This window comes from Prionailurus bengalensis, chromosome B1, assembly GCF_016509475.1.
Source record: "Prionailurus bengalensis isolate Pbe53 chromosome B1, Fcat_Pben_1.1_paternal_pri, whole genome shotgun sequence".
NCBI lineage: Eukaryota > Metazoa > Chordata > Mammalia > Carnivora > Felidae > Prionailurus > Prionailurus bengalensis.
The window spans coordinates 151,034,736-151,056,229 of record NC_057344.1 but is presented as its reverse complement, the minus strand read 5'-3'; the positions used below and the strand labels follow the sequence as shown (position 1 = coordinate 151,056,229).

Here is a 21,494-nt window from a genome sequence, read left to right as displayed (position 1 = left end):
AATTCCTAATTCATTCTTCAGGAAGCTGTCCCAAATTCCCATGCTTAAATTAGGTAGCTCTCTCTCTCAACCCTCTGATAACATTTATCATCCATCTATTTATTTACTTATCTTTCTCTTCCAGCAGACTGGCAATTCCTTGAGACCAAGTTTGCTCTTTTACCTATCTCTACATTTCCAATGCCTAACATCAGGGTCAGGACAGTGGTGAAGCAATTTTTTTCCCCAGTCCTACTGAGATATAATTGACATTAACATTGTATAAGTTCAGGGTGCGCAATGTAATAGTTTTATATATGTATATACTGGAAAATAAATACCAACAAGTAGATCTTAAAAGTTATCATAAAGTTTTTTTTTTCTCATCATAAAATTAAAAAATTGAAGAAGGTTCTCACTCTCAGAGTCATGCAAGTACTGAATGTGAACACACACAATCTAGAGACCAAACGCCTCCTCGAATTTCTCACTGTATATTACTCACTTGACTCACTCTAGTACTGGTTCTACCTTACACCATTCCTGCCTCACAGTGGGCACTCAATAAATTTGTCTCAACATACACGAAAAAGCAGTACGGCCACACATCCACTATCGGCAGCTTGGCTGCTTGATAGGGAAATAAGCAATGAATCAAGAGTCAGGAAACCTGGGTTCTATTTTTTTCCAGTTCTAGCACACAGGTCTATGACCTTAGGTGCAAGTCATATTGCTTTACTGAGGTTCAGACTTTCTTTTCTACCAGATGAAAGACTGTTTGAACTATGAGATCTACAAGTATTCCTCTTTTTTGTGGCTCCCTACTCAATCAGAAATTCAACACCTGTTTCAAAGCTGCTACATAAGTCTTTTTTGATAAGTTTCAGAGTTCTAAAACACTTATACAAGCTTTGTAAGATTTTCATTTTCTCATGTATTTACACACTCATCTGCCATAGTACAGTTTCAGGCACTTGGGGCAGAAAGGTGAGTTCCTCAAAGTAGTATCAGGAGGAGATAACATTTTTTATACTAACTACGTGTCACTAAATCCTTATAATGAGGTAGATGTGTTTGTAATCATGTTACAGAGTAAGAAACTGAACAAAATAACTTAGCCAAAGTAGAGAAATAATCATTTAAACTGAGATCTAAATCCAAAATCCAAGGAAGGCTGCAACAGAATATTTCTTTCTGCTATAATCAAGGATCCCAATGACTCAAAAATTCATAGCAACAAGGCCCCAGATGGAGTGCCACATTTGTCTAGTCTCTCACTTGTTGATCTCAATACCAGAGTCAACAGTATCCATTAAATGTTACCTTATCATCTACCATCTTTTCATGATTACCTCCCTTAAAAAAAATCAAAAATGTTTCCAAAACAATAAATGTTTCACCCTGTACAGAAAAGAGATAGCACTGCAGACCTAAGAATGTTATCCTTAGAAAGACCTGCTTGCAAAGTTAGCTCTTGCCTAGCCTAGCATGTGGGAACTTCAATTTTGGGAGGGTTCCCATCATTTCCTAACTGACAAATGTAGTTTAGTGTGCCTAAACTGCTTGTGCAAAAAATACAGTTTATGTCAAATACTTGCTTTCCTTCAGGGAGTCGAATTTTAGTACTTGCTAGGCAGAGTGCCTAGGTGACTACCTCCAGTAAAAATCTTGAGCATTAATCCCTAATGAGCTTCCCTAGTAGACAACATTTTATACATCTGTCGCAAATATTCATTGCTGGAGGAACTATGTGCCTCTGGTAAGAATCCATTGGGAGAGGGCTGCTTCAGACTTTGCCCATGTACTTTTTTTCTGATTTTCCTTTGTATCCTTCTGATGTTAAGGAAACTTCAAACTTCTACTATCACTTCTCTCACTTCACTTTCACCTGATGTTGTTGCTTACTATTTTCATGGAGGAAAAACAATAGAAAAGTAGATCTTTATCTTTCCACCCTCGATTCTACCAAACTACTTCCATCTGTATACTAGATCACAGTCCTGTCCTTGCCTACTCAAGGACTGTGATCTAGATGTATTCTCTACCTTTCTATGAGGTCATTTTATTTTTAATTTTTTTACTTTTTGTAATCAGGAGTCATTTTAAAGTTTTTATTTATATTCCAGTTAGTTAACATTTCAGGTATACAACACTTCCATACTGTTCATCAGGACAGGTGCACTCCTTAATTCCCATCATCTATTTCACCCATCCCCCCACTCACCTCCCTTCTGGTAACCATCAGTTTGTTTTCTATAATTAAGAGTCTGTTTCTTGGTTTGCACCCCCCTCTTTCCCTTTGTTCATTTCTTTTGTTTCTTAAATTCCACATATAAGTGAAATCATATGGTATTTATCTTTCTCTGACTGACTTATTTTGGTTAGCATAATACTCTCTAGCTCCATCCATGTCATTGCAAATGGCAGGATTTCATTTTTTTATGGCTCAGTAATATTGCTTGTGTGTGTGTGTGTGTGTGTGTGTGTGTATCTTCTTTAACCATTCATCAGTTAATGGACACTTGAGCCGTTTCCATAATTTGGCTATTGTAGATAATGTTGCTATAAACACTGGGGTGCATGTACCCTTTGAGTTAGTATTTCTATATTCTTTGGGTGAATACCTAGTAGTGCAATTGCTATATTATACCTATTTTTAACTTTTTGAGAAACCTCCATGCTATTTTCCACAGTGGCCGCACTGGTTTGCATTCCCATCAACAGTGCAAGAGGGTTCTCCTTTTCTACATTCTATGGGGTTATTTTAAATAAGCAGATAAACATGTGTAATATCTTATAATTAAAAGAACAAAAAAACAAAAAACCTTCCCTTAGCCCCATATCTGCTATGCTCCTTTATCTTACTGTCTCTCCTTCTTCCCTTCCAACTCTCTCTTGAAACCACTCCAATCAGGCTTTTGATCCAATCATTCCACAGAAACCATTTTTATCAAAGTGTCTAACAGCCTCCATGTGGCCCAAAATTATACTGTCAATTCTTAAACCTCAACTACTTCAGACTATTAGCAGTATTTTAGAAAGTTCATCACTCAATCCTTAATTAAAATGCTTTCATCACTTTGCTTCCATAACCCTAAGTTCTCTTCATTTTCCTTTAATCTTACTAACTGCACATGTTTAGTTTCTTTTGATGGATCTTCCCACTCCTTCCCAACTCCTAACACTGGTGTCTCCCAACTTAATCCTTGGCTTATTTTTGTTTGCCAGGTTCAGTCTATCATTAGGAGATTTCAAGCAGTCCTAAAGTTTTAAATTCATCTATATATTGATAAGTCCTCAATTATTTATGTCCTCCCAGATCCTTCCCCCTAACTTTAAACTCATTAACCAGGCTATCTCTACGATGTATCTATCACAACCTCAAATCTTGATATCCTTCGCAAATCTGCTTCTCTCATACTTTTCCTCATCTCACTAAACAGTAGAGTTCCATTATTCTATTTGTTTAGGCCAAAAAAAAAAAAAAAAAAAAAAACTGAGTCATGCTAGACTCCTGGTTTTCTCTCTTACTCTACTCCATTAATAATGAATCCAACCACTTTTCATCTCTTCTGTCCAACAATATCTTAACTAGTGTTCATGTTTCCATTTTTGCCAAGCCCTAGCTTCCTCTCTACAGAAGTAAGGATAAATCTTTTACAAGATGACTCAATCAAGGGACCTGGGTGGCTCAGTCAGTTAAGCATCCGACTCTTGATTTCAGCTCAGGTCATGATCTCACAGCTCATGAGTCTGAGCAGCAAGGTGCATGGTCAGTAAAGAGCCTGCTTCGGAATCTGTCTCCCCCTCTCTCTCTCTGCCCCTCCCCTGCACGTTCTCTTACTCTCTCAAAAAAATAAATGAACTTAAAAATTAAAAAAAAAAAAAAAAAAAAAAGGATGACTCAATCAAGTCACTTAAATTTTAATTTATTGCTGGGGCGCCTGAGTGGCGCAGTCGGTTAAGCGTCTGACTTCAGCCAGGTCACGATCTCGCGGTCCATGAGTTCGAGCCCCGCGTCAGGCTCTGGGCTGATGGCTCGGAGCCTGGAGCCTGTTTCCGATTCTGTGTCTCCCTCTCTCTCTGCCCCTCCCCCGTTCATGCTCTGTCTCTCTCTGTCCCAAAAATAAATAAAAACGTTGGAAAAAAAAATTAAAAAAAAAAAAATTTTTAATTTATTGCTTAAAATCTTCCAGGAGTTTCCCAATACACTTTTTCTAAACTCTCTATCACAGCCTGCCTCTCTGACTTCACCTCTCCTGGCTTACTCTTTTTTAGCCATACTGGCCTTCTTGAATTCTTCAAAGATGTCAAGTAAGCTCCATCAGAACCTTTACAAATACTGTTCCCTTGGTCTGAAATGTTCCACACCAAGTTATTTGTATGGCTCCCCTCTTCATATTTGTGATATGTGCTCTGAAAGATCAAAATGGACTCTTATTGCTTCTGTTCTATCTTTTCATCCACCCCTACTTCTGTCAACTACTTCCCATTTCTATCCTTTATCTGCTTAATTTTTCTTTATTACCTATCACTGCATGAATTATACATCTGTATTGCTGGTCTTCCTCCACTAGAATGTAAGTCCCATGAGACAGGGGTTTGTTTTCTAGATATATCTCTATATCTAGAATACAGTATAGAATAGAGTCCAAATGATTTGCATACTTACCTGATTTAATATTTCTATTAACGATCCAATTTAACTTTGTTCTCATAAGATTTTTCTGTGGAAAATGGTTGTATAAAACAAAGTCTCTCATAGAATGACTTTTTGGAGCTCTCAATGAACATAATTTAAATAAAATACTTACTCTGCTCTGACTTTACCACCCACCAATTAGATGGACGCCTCGAAATTCTTCGACTTCTTGTAATAGTTGAAGTCACCTCATCAGGTACAAGTTTGTTCTTCTTGGACCCACTGGAAAATTGCTTCTTTTTATATTCTTTAGCTTTTTTCTGATTCTCTGCATAAGGAACACTGGTGCTATTTTTCTTGCTTCCTAAATTAAAGAAAACCATTAAAACAATTTACAATCTATTGAACCAAAGAGTTTTCAGAAAATCACAATAGGTAAAAAAAAAAAAAAAACAACAACAAAACAAAACAAACTCAATTATAGGAGTATCTTAAATTTATCCAGTGAGCTTCTTTTCACCTCCTTTTTTTTTTTTTTAAGTCAAATGTTCTCAATAAGATCTGTCAGTTAAATGAAACTTTTCACACTGCTTGATGACTAACATATACTTGAAATATGAATTCAGGATGAAGCCAATGTTACAGTAGGCAATGAAACTGGCAAAAGTGCTACCCAGCATTAGCTACTCCAGATACAATCTAAGTTTTTGATACTCTAGATACAATCTAAGTTTTTGATACACCAAGTATGGTTCACAGATCAGTTGTATCAGCATCACCTGGGAGAGACTGTTTAGAAATAGAGAACCTTGGGTCCCACCTCGCACCTATTAAATCAGCTTATGAATCAGTATGCTAACAAAATCCTCAGGGAATTCAAATGTATAGGTAAGTTTGAAAAGCACTATTCTACGTGTTTTAGTCATTCTCCCAGTTAAACTGGATTGAGTGGAGAGAAGAGAAAAGGAGCCAAATTATGTCAAGATTCCTTACAGTGGTATCACTCTCCAATTCCAGTTTGAGAATAAGTTACAGGATTTGGCAATGTTCTGAATTTGAGATAAAGAGAATGATTTATGCTTATAAAAGGAGTAAAAGAAAAATAGTAGCCTTAATAATGTGAACCAGGCACAAAAAAGTTGATGAAAAGGAAAGAATATACCTTACCAATACTGTGTTTAATATTAGAATCAACCAATATTTGCCAAGTAATGAGAATGGGAGATACTGGAAGAGTCACCACAGACAGTAAAAACTCGACAATAAAGGAGGTATTTTAGGGAGTGGATATAGAAAATAATAAAAGGGTCAATTTTACAAAACTCTAAAGCAAAAATAGAGAACTTTCAACATGGTTGCCACTAGGGGCACTGGGTGGCTCAGTCAGTACTTTTGATTTCAGCCCAGGTCAAGTTCCAGGCTGGGGGAGGAACTGCTTAAGATTTCCACCCTCTCCCCTCCCAGATTTGCGTTCCTAAGCTTTCAAAACAAAACAAAAACAAAAACAAACAGTTACCACTAATAAGTGGTTTAAGGAATTATCTGTAAAATGGCAAGAATCCTCAGCAGTGAGCATCACTTTCAGGCCTACTCTGTGTCCACCCTCATTTTTCATTCTCCAAGTCCTTTTCTTCTATGTTTCCCTTTTTCACTTTCCCTTATATTTATCAAAAGTATTCTCAGGAACTGTTCTAATAAATGAGAGGTGCTCATGATTTCAGAGATAACTGCCCATGTTCATGAATCAATTTAAAAAAAAAAATCAGTGTGAACAATGGAAAAAGGGAAAAGAATCTGAGGAGGAAAATGCTACCACCGAAGACTTATTCAGACAGTGATACAGAAAAAGAATATCATACAAAGTCAAAAACAAACCGATTATTTCAGAAACTAATTTCAGTTCAGGGAAGATTAGAAACTGAATGACAAACAATTTAGAAAACTAATAAACAAGAATACATAAAGAAGATATAATTGATATGTGAACAGACAGTAAAGTGAAGATAGTTGACTTAGAACTTAGGAAATATATGTCCTAAGTAGGGCAATGGCCAGAAAAAGAGGTGACTCACAAGCGATAAATTTCTACTACTGTAGAAAATTTTGCATATTTACACATAAAGAAGTATCGTTCTGAAGGTGGGACACGTTTTAATAAACAGCAAAATTATTCATCCAAAATAGAGTAATATTTCTGTCATTGATTAAAAATGTATGCCAATGACCCATAGAGATAACTGCTAAGGCTAAGATCTGAGGGATATTTTAGGAATAGGATAGATACAGTTCCTGTTCTCATGGAGCTTTCAGTCTAAATGCCAGAAGGAAAGATGGAAATTCAGCAACTAATTACATGTGTGATAAAATACAAAGGACGCTAATGGAGCATACACAGGAACATACCAGGGTGGCAAGTAATAAGTGGTATTTTAACTGAACACAAAACTTGGAAAGCTTGGAAAAATTAGGAAAATTTTTCTAAAGGGCCCACAGTTGAGACAGCAGTTTGTTCACAGAACTGAAAGAAATTCATTATAAAGCAACCCAGGAGATGAATCTGGAGAGTATTAAGAAGCCAGAGGGTTTGTGCATAAACTGCTACAATAATCTAAGAAATAAATGACTCTAACTTGGCTAAAAAGAATAGCAAGAGGCATGGAGAGAAGTAACAGATATGAAAGCTACTTAGGGAGAAGTCAAAAGACTTAATTAACTTTATACGGGTTGCTAAGTAAAGGAAAGACAAGTTAAAGATGATTCGAGTTTCCTTCCTGAGCTATTAGATTTATTATGGTCCCATTTATGAAGACAGGAAAACAAAAGAAGGAGAAGTTTGGAAGAATTTAGTTTCCAACACATTCAGTTTAAGAAGCCTGAGAGACATCAAAACTGGAAAAGTCCACTGCCTCAAAATAAATCATCAGTTTAGGCATTACAAATCTGTCAAGTGCCTTTTGGTTGTTGTTTTTTTTAATGCTTATTTCTTTTTGAGAGAGAGAGACAGAGTTCGAGGAGCAGGGAAGGGGCAGAGAGAGATGTAGACAGAATCCAAAGCAGGCTCCTGACTCTGAGCTGTCAGCAGAGAGCCTGAAGAGGAGCTTGAACTCACGAGCCACGAGATCATGACCTGAGCCGAAGTCTGACGCTTAACCAACTTAGCCACCCAGGCGCCCCTGTCAAGTGCCTTTTGAATTAAAAAAAAAAAAAAAATCTTCGGAGTAAAAATATCTTTGGACTTAAATTATCTTCATATTATTAGTCTTTGAAAACTGATATGGTTGGCAGAATAATGGCCTCCCAAAGATGTACTCACCCAATCCACAAATCTGTGAAAATATTACCTGGCAAGAGACTTTGAGGAAATGATTAAGGTTATAAACCTTAAAACAGGGAGATTATCCTGAATTATCTAGGCTGGCCCAATCTACTTACATGTGTTCTCAGAAGTAGTGGTCAGAAAGATGGGACAATGGAAGACACAAAAAAAATTGGAAATTGCGAGAAGGCTGGTATTGCTGGCTTTGAGGATGAAAGAAGGGAGCTATGATTCAAGGAATAGAAGCAACTTCAAGAGGCTGGAAAAGATAAGGATACAGATTCTCTCCTAGAATTATCAGAAACAAAAGACACCTTGTCAACACATTGATTTTAGTCCAGTGAGATCAATTTCAGATTTCCAACCCAAAGAACTATAATAAATGTATGTTGTTTTAAGTCACTAAGTATGGGGTAATTTGTTATGACAGTGATAGAAAATTAATTGGTAATTAATCAGACATTATATTCACTAACCAATCTAGATAAGGAAGAATTTAATATAACTGAAAATTAGTGTGAAGAATTTTGCATTCAATAAATGTTTAACACTTAGAGTCTCCTTCAAGTATACTTTCTTGATACAATGTTTTTTTCCTAAGAACTTATGGATAAATAAAAATTTTGTACCTTCAAATTTTATGAATTCATATTCTACTTAAGGGACTAATAAGAAAAAAAAATTTCCTATAATATAATCTCAGTTTAGTCAGAGATTCTTTATATTTTCTTCAAATAGCCAGCTGCTAATGAGAAAGTAAAGGAAGAACAAAAAAAAAAAAAAAAAAGGAAGGGACGAAGTGGGGGGGAGGGAGGAAGAAGGAAGGAAGGAAGGAAGGGAAGGAAAGAAGGAAGGAAGGAAAAATAATTCCAACAAAAATCACCTGGGACATGTCAGGCATTTACAAAAGAGGTCCACAAAATAGAGAAGGTAGCTTTTTTTCCCCTTTATTTTAAGCAGAATTTTTCAAGTACACAAAGGTACACATGGACAAAACTATTATTTCAGGTAATATAAAGTCTATGACATAGATTACACAAAAAGAAAGCTAAAATAGTTAGGTAATTATTAAAGTGGAATTTCTTTTCACAACAACTAGCTTAAATACTGTGCTTTAATATACTTTCTTCCAGGAGTGCCTGGGAGTTAGTTGAGCTTCCAACTTCAGCTCAGGTCATGATCTCATAATTTGTGAATTCAAGCCCCACATCAGGCTCTATGCTGACAGCTCAGAGCCTGGAGCCTACTTCAGATTCTGTGTCTCCCTCTCTCCCTGCCCCTCCCCTGCTCACACTTTATCTCTCTCTCTCTCAAAGTAAACATTAAAAAAAAAAAATTAATATACTTTCTCTCTTCTGTATCAGCAATACAGTATAGTCATCTAGAATCTCTAAGTACATAAAAAATTCTGTTGAATAGAATTTTCTGGTTAATAGTTTTTCCAATTGAGCATCAAAAGCATTTTTACTTACTTCAAAACTTCTTAATAGTGTTGAAAAAATATGGACTCTACGATGGGACAGATCCTGAGCCAGCATATTTTAACCATGAGTATTTTCTAATTTATGGGATTGTCAAGAAGGATTAAATTATGTTATGTACACCTAAAGTGTCTAATACATTTGTTAAGTGCTTTCCATTCCATTAACTAAAGAAATTCTATAAGAATGACGATCTTTTCTATTACTTAAAAAGTGGTATAGGGGCGCCTGGGTGGCACAGTCGGTTGAGCGTCCGACTTCAGCCAGGTCACGATCTCGCGGTCCGTGAGTTCGAGCCCCGCGTCAGGCTCTGGGCTGATGGCTCAGAGCCTGGAGCCTGTTTCCGATTCTGTGTCTCCCTCTCTCTCTGCCCCTCCCCCGTTCATGCTCTGTGTCTCTCTGTCCCACAAATAATTAAACGTTGAAAAAAAAAAAAATTAAAAAAAAAAAAAGTGGTACAAAGAAAATAAATAGATCTAGAAGACAGTGCCGTCATTATACCTCAATCACTATAAAATGGGTAGCCATGTAAGGAGAGTAACCACACTTCAGATTGAGAGAATCCCAGTTTATGCTTCCTGTCCTGACATTCCTCTCATTCTCAAGTGTCCCAGTTTGGATGATAAACAATATAGTGATCCAAGATAAAAAGACCTATTGAGCTTTTAGTTAGATAACTGTTCTGTGTGATTCCATTATTGTCCTGTGAATGTACAGGCATACCTGTTGGTCTACAGATACTACTGGATTGATTTTTTTTAATGGCAATAATTGTGTCTTAATAATCTTTGTAATTTCAGTGTCTAATACAGTGTCTGGCAATTGACTGAATATTAGATAAATGAGTATAGATGAATACTAAAATGATATAAAAGAGTATAATGTTTTATCCTATAAGAAATACTCCCATACTACCCTGTGTTTTTTTCCCCAGTTTATATTTTAATAAACCTCTAAGAATACATGATGCCGTCTTATTCATATTCTGGTAACCACCTGATTTACGGGCCTTTCCCCTTCACTTCTTCCTTTACATGTGCGCCATCTTGGAAGCTACACAAAACTCAAGTGACTCAGAATTGAATTATATGTAAAATAGACATTCTAGAAAAGAGCCTACAGATTTAGGTTTACTTTGCCTACTTTCCAAAGCTAAATAGAAATAGTATAAAAACATAAAGCAGTAGAATAATGTTCATAGTTACACTTAATATAAAACACTTACCTACGGGCAGCACCTGTTTTTTGGAAACGGCAACATTTATCATATCTTCACACTCTTCCATATTTCTGTCTGAATTTCTTTGTAACTTATCTTGGGTGATATGTGACATATTTGTGTTTTTATCTTTAGATTGTTCTGTATCAACCTGTTCTTCAAGTACATTGGCCTTAAATTTTCTTCTCTGTTTTTGTCTTATAGTCCTTCTGTTTCCAGATGATTTCTCTGCATTCTCATAATACAGTTCATATTTTGTAGATCTACAATGATTTTCCATTTCATTTGACAAAGCACAACCCTTATTCACTCCTTTTTGTTCAGAGGGCTGAGATCTCCCTACTGGGTGAGCTTTGCCAGAACGTTTGTCACTTGTCAAATCTGCAGTTGATACACTGTGATCTTTTTCTTTTGACTTTTTACTTTGAAGGAGTGCAGTGTTCTCTGCAGGGGTTACCGTGCATTGTTTCAGAGGCCCCGCCCTTCTGGGTATAGTAATCCAAGATGTACTGGCAAAACTTCTGTCTGATTCATCAATTATAAATTCATCCTCTAACAACTTTAGATCATTTGAAGGAGATGAATGAGGTGGAGCAGTTGCTATATGCCTAACAACAGGACTAAAACAGAATATTACAATAAATAATAACTCAAAAAAAGAAAGTTTTTACCTTTGCTTTCTGGAAAAAAGTAAAATAATCTGTGTAGGAATAAAATCTATGCATCTTTTAAAGAACAGTTCACATCTCAATTTTCCCTTACCCTTGAAAATCCCTCTCCTTTTACATTTCTATAATACCTGATTATACTCATTTATAATACTAATGAGATCAAAGAAAATTTAGAGCTGCAAGAGAGCCTAGACATCAACTAATTTAATGTCTCATTATATATATATATCAAAAAGTTGAAACCCAGAAATGTGTTAAATATAGCTCAGATACACTGACTGACAGTCCCAAATGCATGTTGTTATTATATATAATGTTATACTAATTATATGTTTGTATAGATGTATACAGATCTCTTAGGGCCCAGATTTCTTCACATCCAAAACAAGATTATTTCCGAGACACCTTCAAATCTAATACTCTAAGAAAACACTAGTAAATTTTACATTAAATTATATTATGTAAAAATTCACTCCAAGTTTGAATAATTCACACATTTTCAAATTTAACATTGTAATCATGGTATAGAAATAAATGTAATGTATCTAGAAAGGTAAACAATTGGGATTAAACAGAATCTTTTCCAATTAGTTGAGAAAGCTTTCTGGAGAATGAAGGAATTATTCAAAGGAATAGTAATCTGATGGTACTCTTTTGCACTTCCTTCCTTTTTAAAGCAACAGCCTCAAGCAAACCAGGTACTGAAGTACGACATGCATAAATAAAAACTTAGGGTAAATATCCGAACTCCAAAGCTAGCACATGCACTCCTGTTTCTGCTTTTTTCACTTGAGTAAGGATGCTTAACCATTCTTACACATAAAAGAAGCAAAGCTAGAATGGAAGACTTAGATTACTATGTCTGTTTTTTCTGTCTTTTCATTAATAAGATATACAAAAAGATTATGAAATGAAAATGCCTTCTCTATTTCTCTAATCTCAAATCTGTGATAAATCTAATAACGTAAATCTTCTAAATATACATACTAAGAAACATACTATCTTCTAATAGGTAGAGCTTTAGCAAGTTTATGTAACTAGAAAATTTTAGAAATCTAATGAAAAACAAAGTCAATATAAATAGAAGACCACAATGAATGAAACAGAAATAGAAATGTTAGTTTTCAACATTTAAAGAAATAGGCAATCTGGGGGCCTATTGGGTGGCTCAACTGGGTAGGCCAATCTGGGTGGCTCAGTTGGTTAAGCATCCAACTTCAGCTCAGGTCATGATCTCGCAGTCCGTGAGTTCGAGCCCCGCATCGGGCTCTGTGCTGACAGCTCAAAGCCTGGAGCCTGTTTCAGATTCTGTGGTCTCCCTTTCTCTGACCCTCCCCTGTTCATGCTTTCTCTCTGTCTCAAAAATAAATAAACGTTAAAAAGAAATAGCCAATCTGTTACAAATTTGATTTGTTTTATTGTATATAACTCATAATATCTATTCATTTTTCATAATATATAGAAGTAATGCTAAGAACTTAAAAATTAAGATTTCCCAAACCAGCCAGTAAGAATTCTCTATATCTGCTCCTCTATTCCACTTCAAGGGACTTTCATAATATCAAGATCATTCAAACTGAAGATATGCTTAGGCACAACATTGATACCTGCTCAGACTGAATGTTTGTATACTTCCAAAATTCATAAACTGAAACTTAATCCCCATTGGGATGGTATTTGGGGGTGGGGCCTTTATGACAACAGAACACTTATGAATGGAAGTAATACCCTCATAAAAGAAGCAAGCCTCAGAGAGCCCCCTTGTCACCTTCTGCCATATAAGGTTACAGTAAGAAGACAGCCATCCATGAAGTAAGAAGCAGATGTCACCAGGAGAGAAAAAGGAGACTGGCACATGACAAGGGAAAATGGTATGCCAATATAGGGACAAATGCAAATGTGCATGACCAAGCTGGCAAAAAGAGTTAACTAAGGAGAGTAAAGGCCGTAAACACCAGCTAGTAAATCTGAAGTTTATATAAGCCAGTAGTTCTCAACCCTAGCTGCCATTAATTCTAGTTAACTCTACTGTGCAGCCACAGTTAAGAATCACTGAATCACAGTTACGAATCAGTTAAAAACCTCTGAAGGCTTTTAAATAGGCAAGAACAGATTAAAATTTATTTTAGGACTATACATTTATTAACACAAGCAGAAGAAAAGGAAAAAAGACTTAAAACCTGTAATAGTGAAATACACCATGACATAATTCTATTTCTAAATACTGTCTTCATTCTGTGATATCATACAAACTAGAAAGTGCTAATATGGGGCACCTGGGTTGCTCAGTTGGTTAAACATCCGACTGTTGATCTAGACTCAGATCATGATCTCACAGTTCATGGGATGGAGCCCCACACTGAGCTCTGCACTGACAGAGTGGAGCCTGCTGAGGATTCCCACCCTCTCTCTCAAAATAAATTAATAAATAAATAAACTCAAAGAAAAGAGAAAAGAAAAGAAAAGAAAAGAAAAGAAAAGAAAAGAAAAGAAAAGAAAAGAAAAGAAAAGAAAAGAAAAGAAAAGAAGAGCGAGCTAATGGGCAAAAGAAATGAAAGCTGAATAAACTTATTTTCTTTCACAGTTAACTTAGTATTTATTAAATGATGGTTTTGGAGGTCATTTGCTGGTAAGAAACTACACACTCCTTATGGGTTGGGCACAATTTCAATTAAAATTTGTGCCAAATGGGGCGCCTGGGTGGCGCAGTCGGTTAAGCGTCCGACTTCAGCCAGGTCACGATCTCGCGGTCCGTGAATTCGAGCCCCGCGTCGGGCTCTGGGCTGATGGCTCAGAGCCTGGAGCCTGCTTCCGATTCTGTGTCTCCCTCTCTCTCTGTCCCTCCCCCGTTCATGCTCTGTCTCGCTCTGTCCCAAAAATAAATAAACGTTGAAAAAATAAATAAATAAATAAATAAAAATAAAATAAAATAAAATAAAATAAAATTGGTGCCAATTAAGATTAACTTCTAGTTAAATAGCATTAAGAATCCATGACACTGTTCACAGAATATAAAACCAAACATCTCAAAGGACAGTTTCTTAATAACTCACCTGGATTCACTTTTTCTTTTTACAGTTTCTAAAAACAGTGCTGAAAAACTCTTTTTAGTTTGTGGTTGAACTTCATATTCTGAATCTTGTACTCTTTTCTGAGATGTTCTTGACGATTTCCTCTCTTGTGGTTCTTCTGATACTTTATCCTCTGTTTCTGATAATTCATTTGGTATTTCTACTTTCTTCGAAACATTTTTATCTTCAAAATTTAACCTAAAAGGTAAAAGGACGGCAAGGTGAAGACTGTCAAAGTTTGTTCAGTTAGGAGTTTTCCTGAATTACCTTTCAGTTAAGAACACAGACCGCTTACAAAATTTTCTACTAGACCTTTATTTAAAATCTGTAAGTGCTGATTTATAACCTCTTAAAATATATAAGGCAAGTGCCCAGGAAAATTAAATTCCTTATTAGTCCATGGGAAAAAGTAAGAGAACAGGCCAAGAAAATCTATAGCTTAGAGCACTAGTTCTCAAACACTAAAATTCTGAGTCATCTGAAGAGTTTAAAATGTAGATTCTTATTCATCAGGACTAGAGAGGGTTTGAAATTCTGCATTTTTAACAAGTTTCCAGATAATGCATTGCTCTAGATACTGAGCCATAGACCACATTTTGAATAGCAAAATCTTAGAATGTACTTAACTTCTTGGCTCCAAGAATAACACAAGACACCAGACAGATATTAGTTACACTCACTGCAAAGGTCCCAACAGCAAAGGACTTTGAATGATCTACTTTTCTTCTTAAAGGCCAAAATGTAAACCCCAAGAAATAGACATGGGTTTACCACAACTTATCCTCAAAATACTTATCCTTTGTTACCCTAGAAATGACCTGAGACACACCTATCCTTGTAATTACAAATAACATAGAGAAAATACTCTTAGGAGTTATAGAAAATTTATCATTAGAAGAAAATACTTTTTTTCCACAGAAAAGTTTACCCACAAACTTCTCTGAAATATACTGTAAGCTTTCCTATTGTTAAATATAAACTGAAATATGTTATGCTCTTCTCCTAATATGTTAATATTCCTCAATACTTACTATAAAATACAAAAAAGACCAAATTACTTACTCTTTAATATAAAAGGTAAAAATTTTTTAAACAGGATGACTATTACTTAAGTAAATAAAAATTCACCTTTTTCTGGTTTTAAGAGAAATCTCTGTACTTGAAGACAATGTATTTACTGACTTTTCAGAAGTGTAGGTCTTTCTGTTTTGGGCAATAGATGAGACAGCACTTTGAGATACACATGTTTTTGCATCCAAAAGAACGAAAGGTGAACCAACAGATAAGTAAAATTCTTCATCAACTCCACCATGATGACCTTTTAGTTTTTCACTTGACATTTTTCTTGAGTCAGGTGTACTTTTAGAACCAACATCAGTTGCCAAAATTTGCTGATGAACTTCATGGTCCTGAACTAGAAGAAAATTATATAAAGATATCAAAAAATAATAATATTAGAGCCAAATGTGCTTTTTAAAATTCAGCAAGTTAGAAATGAGTTTTCAAGACTCGCAGTTCATTAAGTTTATAATCAAAGATCTATGATTAAAATATGCAAGTGCTTTAAAAGTTCTAATTTATGAAATTAACGAATGTGAAGATGTATTTGATCCATGCTCTGAAGTTTTGAAATGACAAAAATTCTCAACAGAAATTCACAATTCTATGAAAAGTCAATTTACTCAAGATTTGAATAAATCTATACACAGCTAAAATAATAAAGTAATCTTAGAGAATTATGACATTTGATCGTTAGGTCAGTAAATTTAGTGGGGATGCCTGGGTGGCTCAGTTGGTTAAACGTCTGACTCTTGATTTTGGCTCAGGTCATCATCTCACGGTTTGTGGGATACAGCCCTGCATCAGCCTCTGGGCAGACATCGTGGGGCCTGCTTAGGATTCTCTCTCTCTCACTCTCTCTCTGCCCCTCCCCCACTTGCTCATGCTCTCTCGCTCTCTCAAAATAAATAAATAAACTTTAAAAAAATAAGTCAGTAAACTAGGGCAGCTAAATGACCACAATTGTACATATACATACACATATAGAGACATAACAGATATGTATAGAGATACATAAATAATTATATGTATATATATAAAGATATACATAAAATATATTCTTTATACATAATATTTGTATACATATAGATACATATATACACATACCTTTATATATTTATACACACACACACTCTATTCTCTTAGCTGTATGCCTCCAAATGTCAAAAAAAGTAGAACTGCTGGGGAGTATTCATATTGATTTATATCCTTAACAAGCAAATGTTAAAAATTTTAAATACAATCATGGGGCGCCTGGGTGGTGCAGTCGGTTAAGCGTCCGACTTCAGCCAGGTCACGATCTCGCGGTCCGTGAGTTCGAGCCCCGCGTCGGGCTCTGGGCTGATGGCTCAGAGCCTGGAGCCTGCTTCCGATTCTGTGTCTCCCTCTCTCTCTGCCCCTCCCCCGTTCATGCTCTGTCTCTCTCTGTCCCAAAAATAAATAAACGTTGAAAAAAAAAAAATTTAAAAAAAGAAAAAAAAATTTTAAATACAATCAAAAAAGGGCTTTTGGAAGATTTACGGAACAAGACAGCATACTCAGCTTTCCCTGCTTTTCCCTCTAAATTCCCTGGTAATTACCCATGAAACAATAAGAGAACTCTGAAAGCTGGAAGGGAAAAGGAGTATTTGCTAGGAACCTCAAGCCTTAAGCCACCAAAGACAATATGATGAATCCCTTGGGTTTTCTTTTAATCTCCCATGTACCCCCAGACTGGTTTCTAGAGATTCCTGCGATCCAGAACCACCAGCAGGCATAGGAGAAAAAACAGCCTACATTCTCTGGCCAATAGACCTGCAGAAAGGAAACACAACAAAGACCTAATGGGGAACCCCAACTCCCATTCCACAACTTGGGCCACTAACTACTCCATTCTGCAGTGGCAGTGTCAGAGCAGCAAAGACTCAGGCCCCACTCCATAAGTTCTATAGGACAGCAGTAGCAGAGGAGCAAAGTACTGGACTAACCCTGTGCCTGGACCAACCTAGTCTCCAGTTAACAATCAAGAATAGCAGGCTATATGATCCACAAAGAGCTGCAGAATACTAAAGCCTTTTACCTTCCCAACCACTGCTTCCCAGACCAAGGTGACATTCTGAACCACAGTTAGTACACCCCAGGCCTTGCTTCACAACAAGGGCACCAATGGACAGTCTAAACTACGGCAGGAAAAACATAAAAGAATCCTACACCCCCATCCTGTCTTCCACCTGTCTCAAATTTAAGGAGAACCAATCCCAACAGCTTCTGACCCCAGCCCCCACTTGAGTGAATGAGGACATGGGGTACCAAGGAAAGCACCTTCCATTCACTTGACACAGCACCAGCAAGAACTGACCTGGAATCTCAGCAGCATCAGAAAATCAAACAGACCAAAACACCACTGCTTAGGACTCTAACACTTAATTGTCACTAGAAATAAAACCCCCAAAAGTAGGCAAGAATAAAGGCAATAAACCAAAACAATAAACCAAAACAAGGCAACTATGTGCTATATAAGAAATGATTTAAATACAATCAAGAGTCTATTAAAATAACCAAAATGTCAAGAATATAATCAAAATGACTCATTATACAAAACCCAGAAAAACATAACCTGAATAAGAAAAATATCAGTGGACACATATGGACAAGATGAATCAAATGCTGGAACTATTTAATAAGAATTTTAAAGCATCCATCATAAAAAAGTCTTAACAATTAGTTATAAATTCTCCTGAACAAAAGACCAAAACTCTCAAAGAAATGAGTTACAAAAAAAAAACAAGTTTTTTTTTTAGATTTTAGCTATTCTTATAGGTATGTAGTGGTATCTAATTATTATTTTAATTTAAAATTCCCTAGCGACAATGATGAACAAGTCAAAATCACAATGAGATACTACTTCACACCATTAGGATGGCTACTAGTACAAAACACACACACACGCACAGAAAATAACATGTGTTGGTGAAGATGTAGAGAAATCGGAACCCTTATGCACTGCTGGTAGGAATGTAAAATGATACGGCCACTACAGAAAAGTTTAGTGGCTCCTCAAAAAATTAAAAATATTATTGCTGTATAACTCAATAATTCCTTTGTTGGGTATGTATCCAAAAGAACTGAAAGCAGATACTACAAGAGATATTTGTACACTTACATTCACAGCAGCATTATTCAAAACAGACAAGAAGCAGAAACCACCCAAATGTCCACCAATGGATAAATGAATAAAACAAAATGTGGTAATGTATAGATCTAGATGGTATAATGCTAAGTGAAACAAATCAGTCAGAGAAAGACAAATACCATATGATTTCACTCATATGTGAAATTTAAGAAACAAATGAAATGGGGTGGGGGAGGAAAAACCAAGAAACAGACTTTTTTTAATGTTTATTTATTTATTTTAGAGACAGTGTGTGTGTGAAGGAGGGGCAGAGAGAGACAGGGAGACAGAGAATCCAAGCAGGCTCCACACTGTCAGCGCAGAACCCCACACAGGCCCAAACTCAAGAATCGTGAGATTGTGACCTGAGCCAAAGTTGGATGTGTAACCAACTGAGACACCCAGGCGCCCCAGCAGACTCTTAACTATAAACAACAAAGCAATGGTTTCCAGAAGGGAGGTGGTGGGTGGGGGAATGGGTGAAAGAGGTGATGGGGGTTAAGGAATGCACTTGCGGGGTGCGTGGGTGGCTCAGTCAGTTAAGCGTCCAACTTTGGCTCAGGTCATGATCTCATGGTCTGTGAGTTCGAGCCCCGCGTCAGGCTCTGTGCTGACAGCTCAGAGCCTGGAGCCTGCTTCTGATTCTGTGTCTTGCTCTCTGTTTGCCCCTCCCCTGCTCATGCTCTGTCTCTCTCTGCCTTAAAAATAAATAAAACAATTAAAAAAAAAATTAAAAAAAAAAAAAGAGTGCACTTGTGATGAGCACCTGGTGTTGTATGGAAGTATTGAATCACTATATTGTACGCCTGAAACTAGTATTACACTGTATGCTAATTGGAATTTAAATAAAAACTTAAGATGAAAGCTAGGATACTACATATACCACAACAAGAAAAGCTATAAAAATCACACATTTGACAATTAAAATAAAAAATCGTACTCATCAGGGCACCTGGGTGGCTCAGTCAGTTAAGTGTGGGCCTTCAGCTCAGGTCATGATCTCATGGTTCATGAGTTTGAGCCCTGCATCAGGCTCTAAGCTGACAGCACAAAGCCTGCTTCAAATCCTCTGTCTCCCTCTCTCTCTGCCCCTTTCCCTGCTCACATGTTCTCTCTCTCTCTTAAAAATAAACATTTTCCAAAAATCATACTCATCATATGGTTAAAGATACTATAAACAAAATATTTAACTGCCGAGGGACCATTTGGAAAAATATCTGTCACACAAATTACGGATAAACAGAGCAGAGAGACTCAATTCAAAGACCTCTCATAAACAAGAAAAAACTAATAGGCAAAGGATATGAATAGACAACTCAGATAAAAGGAAATTCAAATAGCCAGTAAATATATAAAAACAGTGCTCAAATTCAGTGGTGATGACAGACATAGACACTAAGTGACAATGAGATCACGTAATACTATCTAAATGGCAAAAAGAATAAAACAGTAAATGATCAGGTAAAAGGTACTTGCCTATACTGTAAAAGAAAAGTGGTGTAAAAGAAAATCGTAAAGCCTCTTCTGAAAGCATGCATGCACATGCACTCACACATGCAAGCACACACACACATTTACATAGGTTTTCATTCCAAAGTTACCTCAGCAGGATGATGGCAGTAACAATCAGTAGCACTTTTTTAATCTTTGAGGCTTACCTCAAAAGAAGGACTCTTCTAATTTGAAAAGCATTAATAAAGTAAACTTTTTAAAAAGTTGCAGCACATACAAATAATTAAGAAAAATGAACAAAAGGAGAATAGAGACAAAGAACACTGACCATGTATGTACAAATATTGAATCATGTTGGGTACCTGAAGCTAATATGTTATATGTCAATTATAACTCCCTTTAAAAAAAAAAAAAAATGATGCTCAAAAGCCGATGGGAAGGGTCATGTGAGAAGGAATTAAGGCTTCCTGCCCATGAGTGAGTCATCTTAGAAACATACCCATAGCCCCTGTCAAGCCTTTTGATGACTGCAACCATGGCCAACATCTTGACTGCCACCTAATGAGAGATTTCAACCTAGAATCATCTAACTAAGCTGCTTCTCAATTTTGACCCACAGAAACTGTGTGAGATAATATTAATTTTTCAGGAAAAAAAAAAAAAAAGAAATCTATTTGAAAATTCTTAAAGCTATAGTCCCTGTAAAAATTCTTACTTAATGTCTCTTACCAGATCATAGTAATCAATGTTCCTATCACTAAAATAAAGAAATAAATAATCAAAAGAAGCTTATCATTCATGTTTAAAAAAACAAAAACAAAAACACTGACCATTCTGCCTGGGCTAATCCATGACCCCGTCACTCAAGCCAATACAGGTAACACCTTCAGCATTTCCTTTTAAATATGTCTAAGCAAATAACACCCATGGGAATGCCACCAACCTGATCTGTTGACAACTTCCCTTGGTTCTACAGTGAACTGCCTAGAGGCTTCTTTCTTCCTTGAAGAAACTGGAACTGACTTTGGATGTGATTTCTGGCACTGAGCCTAAAAGATATACAACATTAGATCTACTCCATTGTATTAGCAATTCTGATTGAATACATTTGTTTTTAAATTGGAAAAAAAAAAGTATTGGAAAATAATAAAACAGCTGGCAATTTGGCATTATCTAATAAAGTTGAAATTTCATAAATCTTAACATAGAAACAATGCTGCTCTGAACAGCAAAAACCTATCTTGACAGTAAACTGGATAAATTATGATATAGACCTATAATATAATATCACACATTCAACAGTGAAATTCATAAATTATAGCATCAGGAATAAATAATTGTTAACAAAAAAAAAAAAAAACAAACAAACCACAGAAGTAGGTTATAAGTCCATTTACACAAAGTTCAAAGTAGAGGCATGTTAAACTATACACACACACACACACATATACAT

The 21,494-nt window shown here is 36.1% G+C and overlaps 1 protein-coding gene across 4 annotated transcripts in view; it reads right to left on the bottom strand.

The window, feature by feature from the left end:
- CENPC (centromere protein C) overlaps positions 1-21,494 on the bottom strand; it is an 81,527-nt gene that overhangs the window by 45,842 nt on the left and 14,191 nt on the right. For all 4 annotated transcript variants that reach the window (XR_006296175.1, XM_043572573.1, XM_043572575.1 and 1 more), the window contains exons 5-9: positions 20,985-21,090; positions 15,508-15,793; positions 14,362-14,577; positions 10,644-11,257; positions 4,794-4,985 (exon numbers count right to left, since the gene is read on the bottom strand). Coding sequence is in view for 3 of the 4 variants with exons in the window: in XM_043572573.1 (XP_043428508.1) it covers positions 4,794-4,985; positions 10,644-11,257; positions 14,362-14,577; positions 15,508-15,793; positions 20,985-21,090 (1,414 nt within the window). In the remaining variant the exon portion in view is untranslated. The remainder of the gene's footprint in view (positions 1-4,793; positions 4,986-10,643; positions 11,258-14,361; positions 14,578-15,507; positions 15,794-20,984; positions 21,091-21,494) is intronic.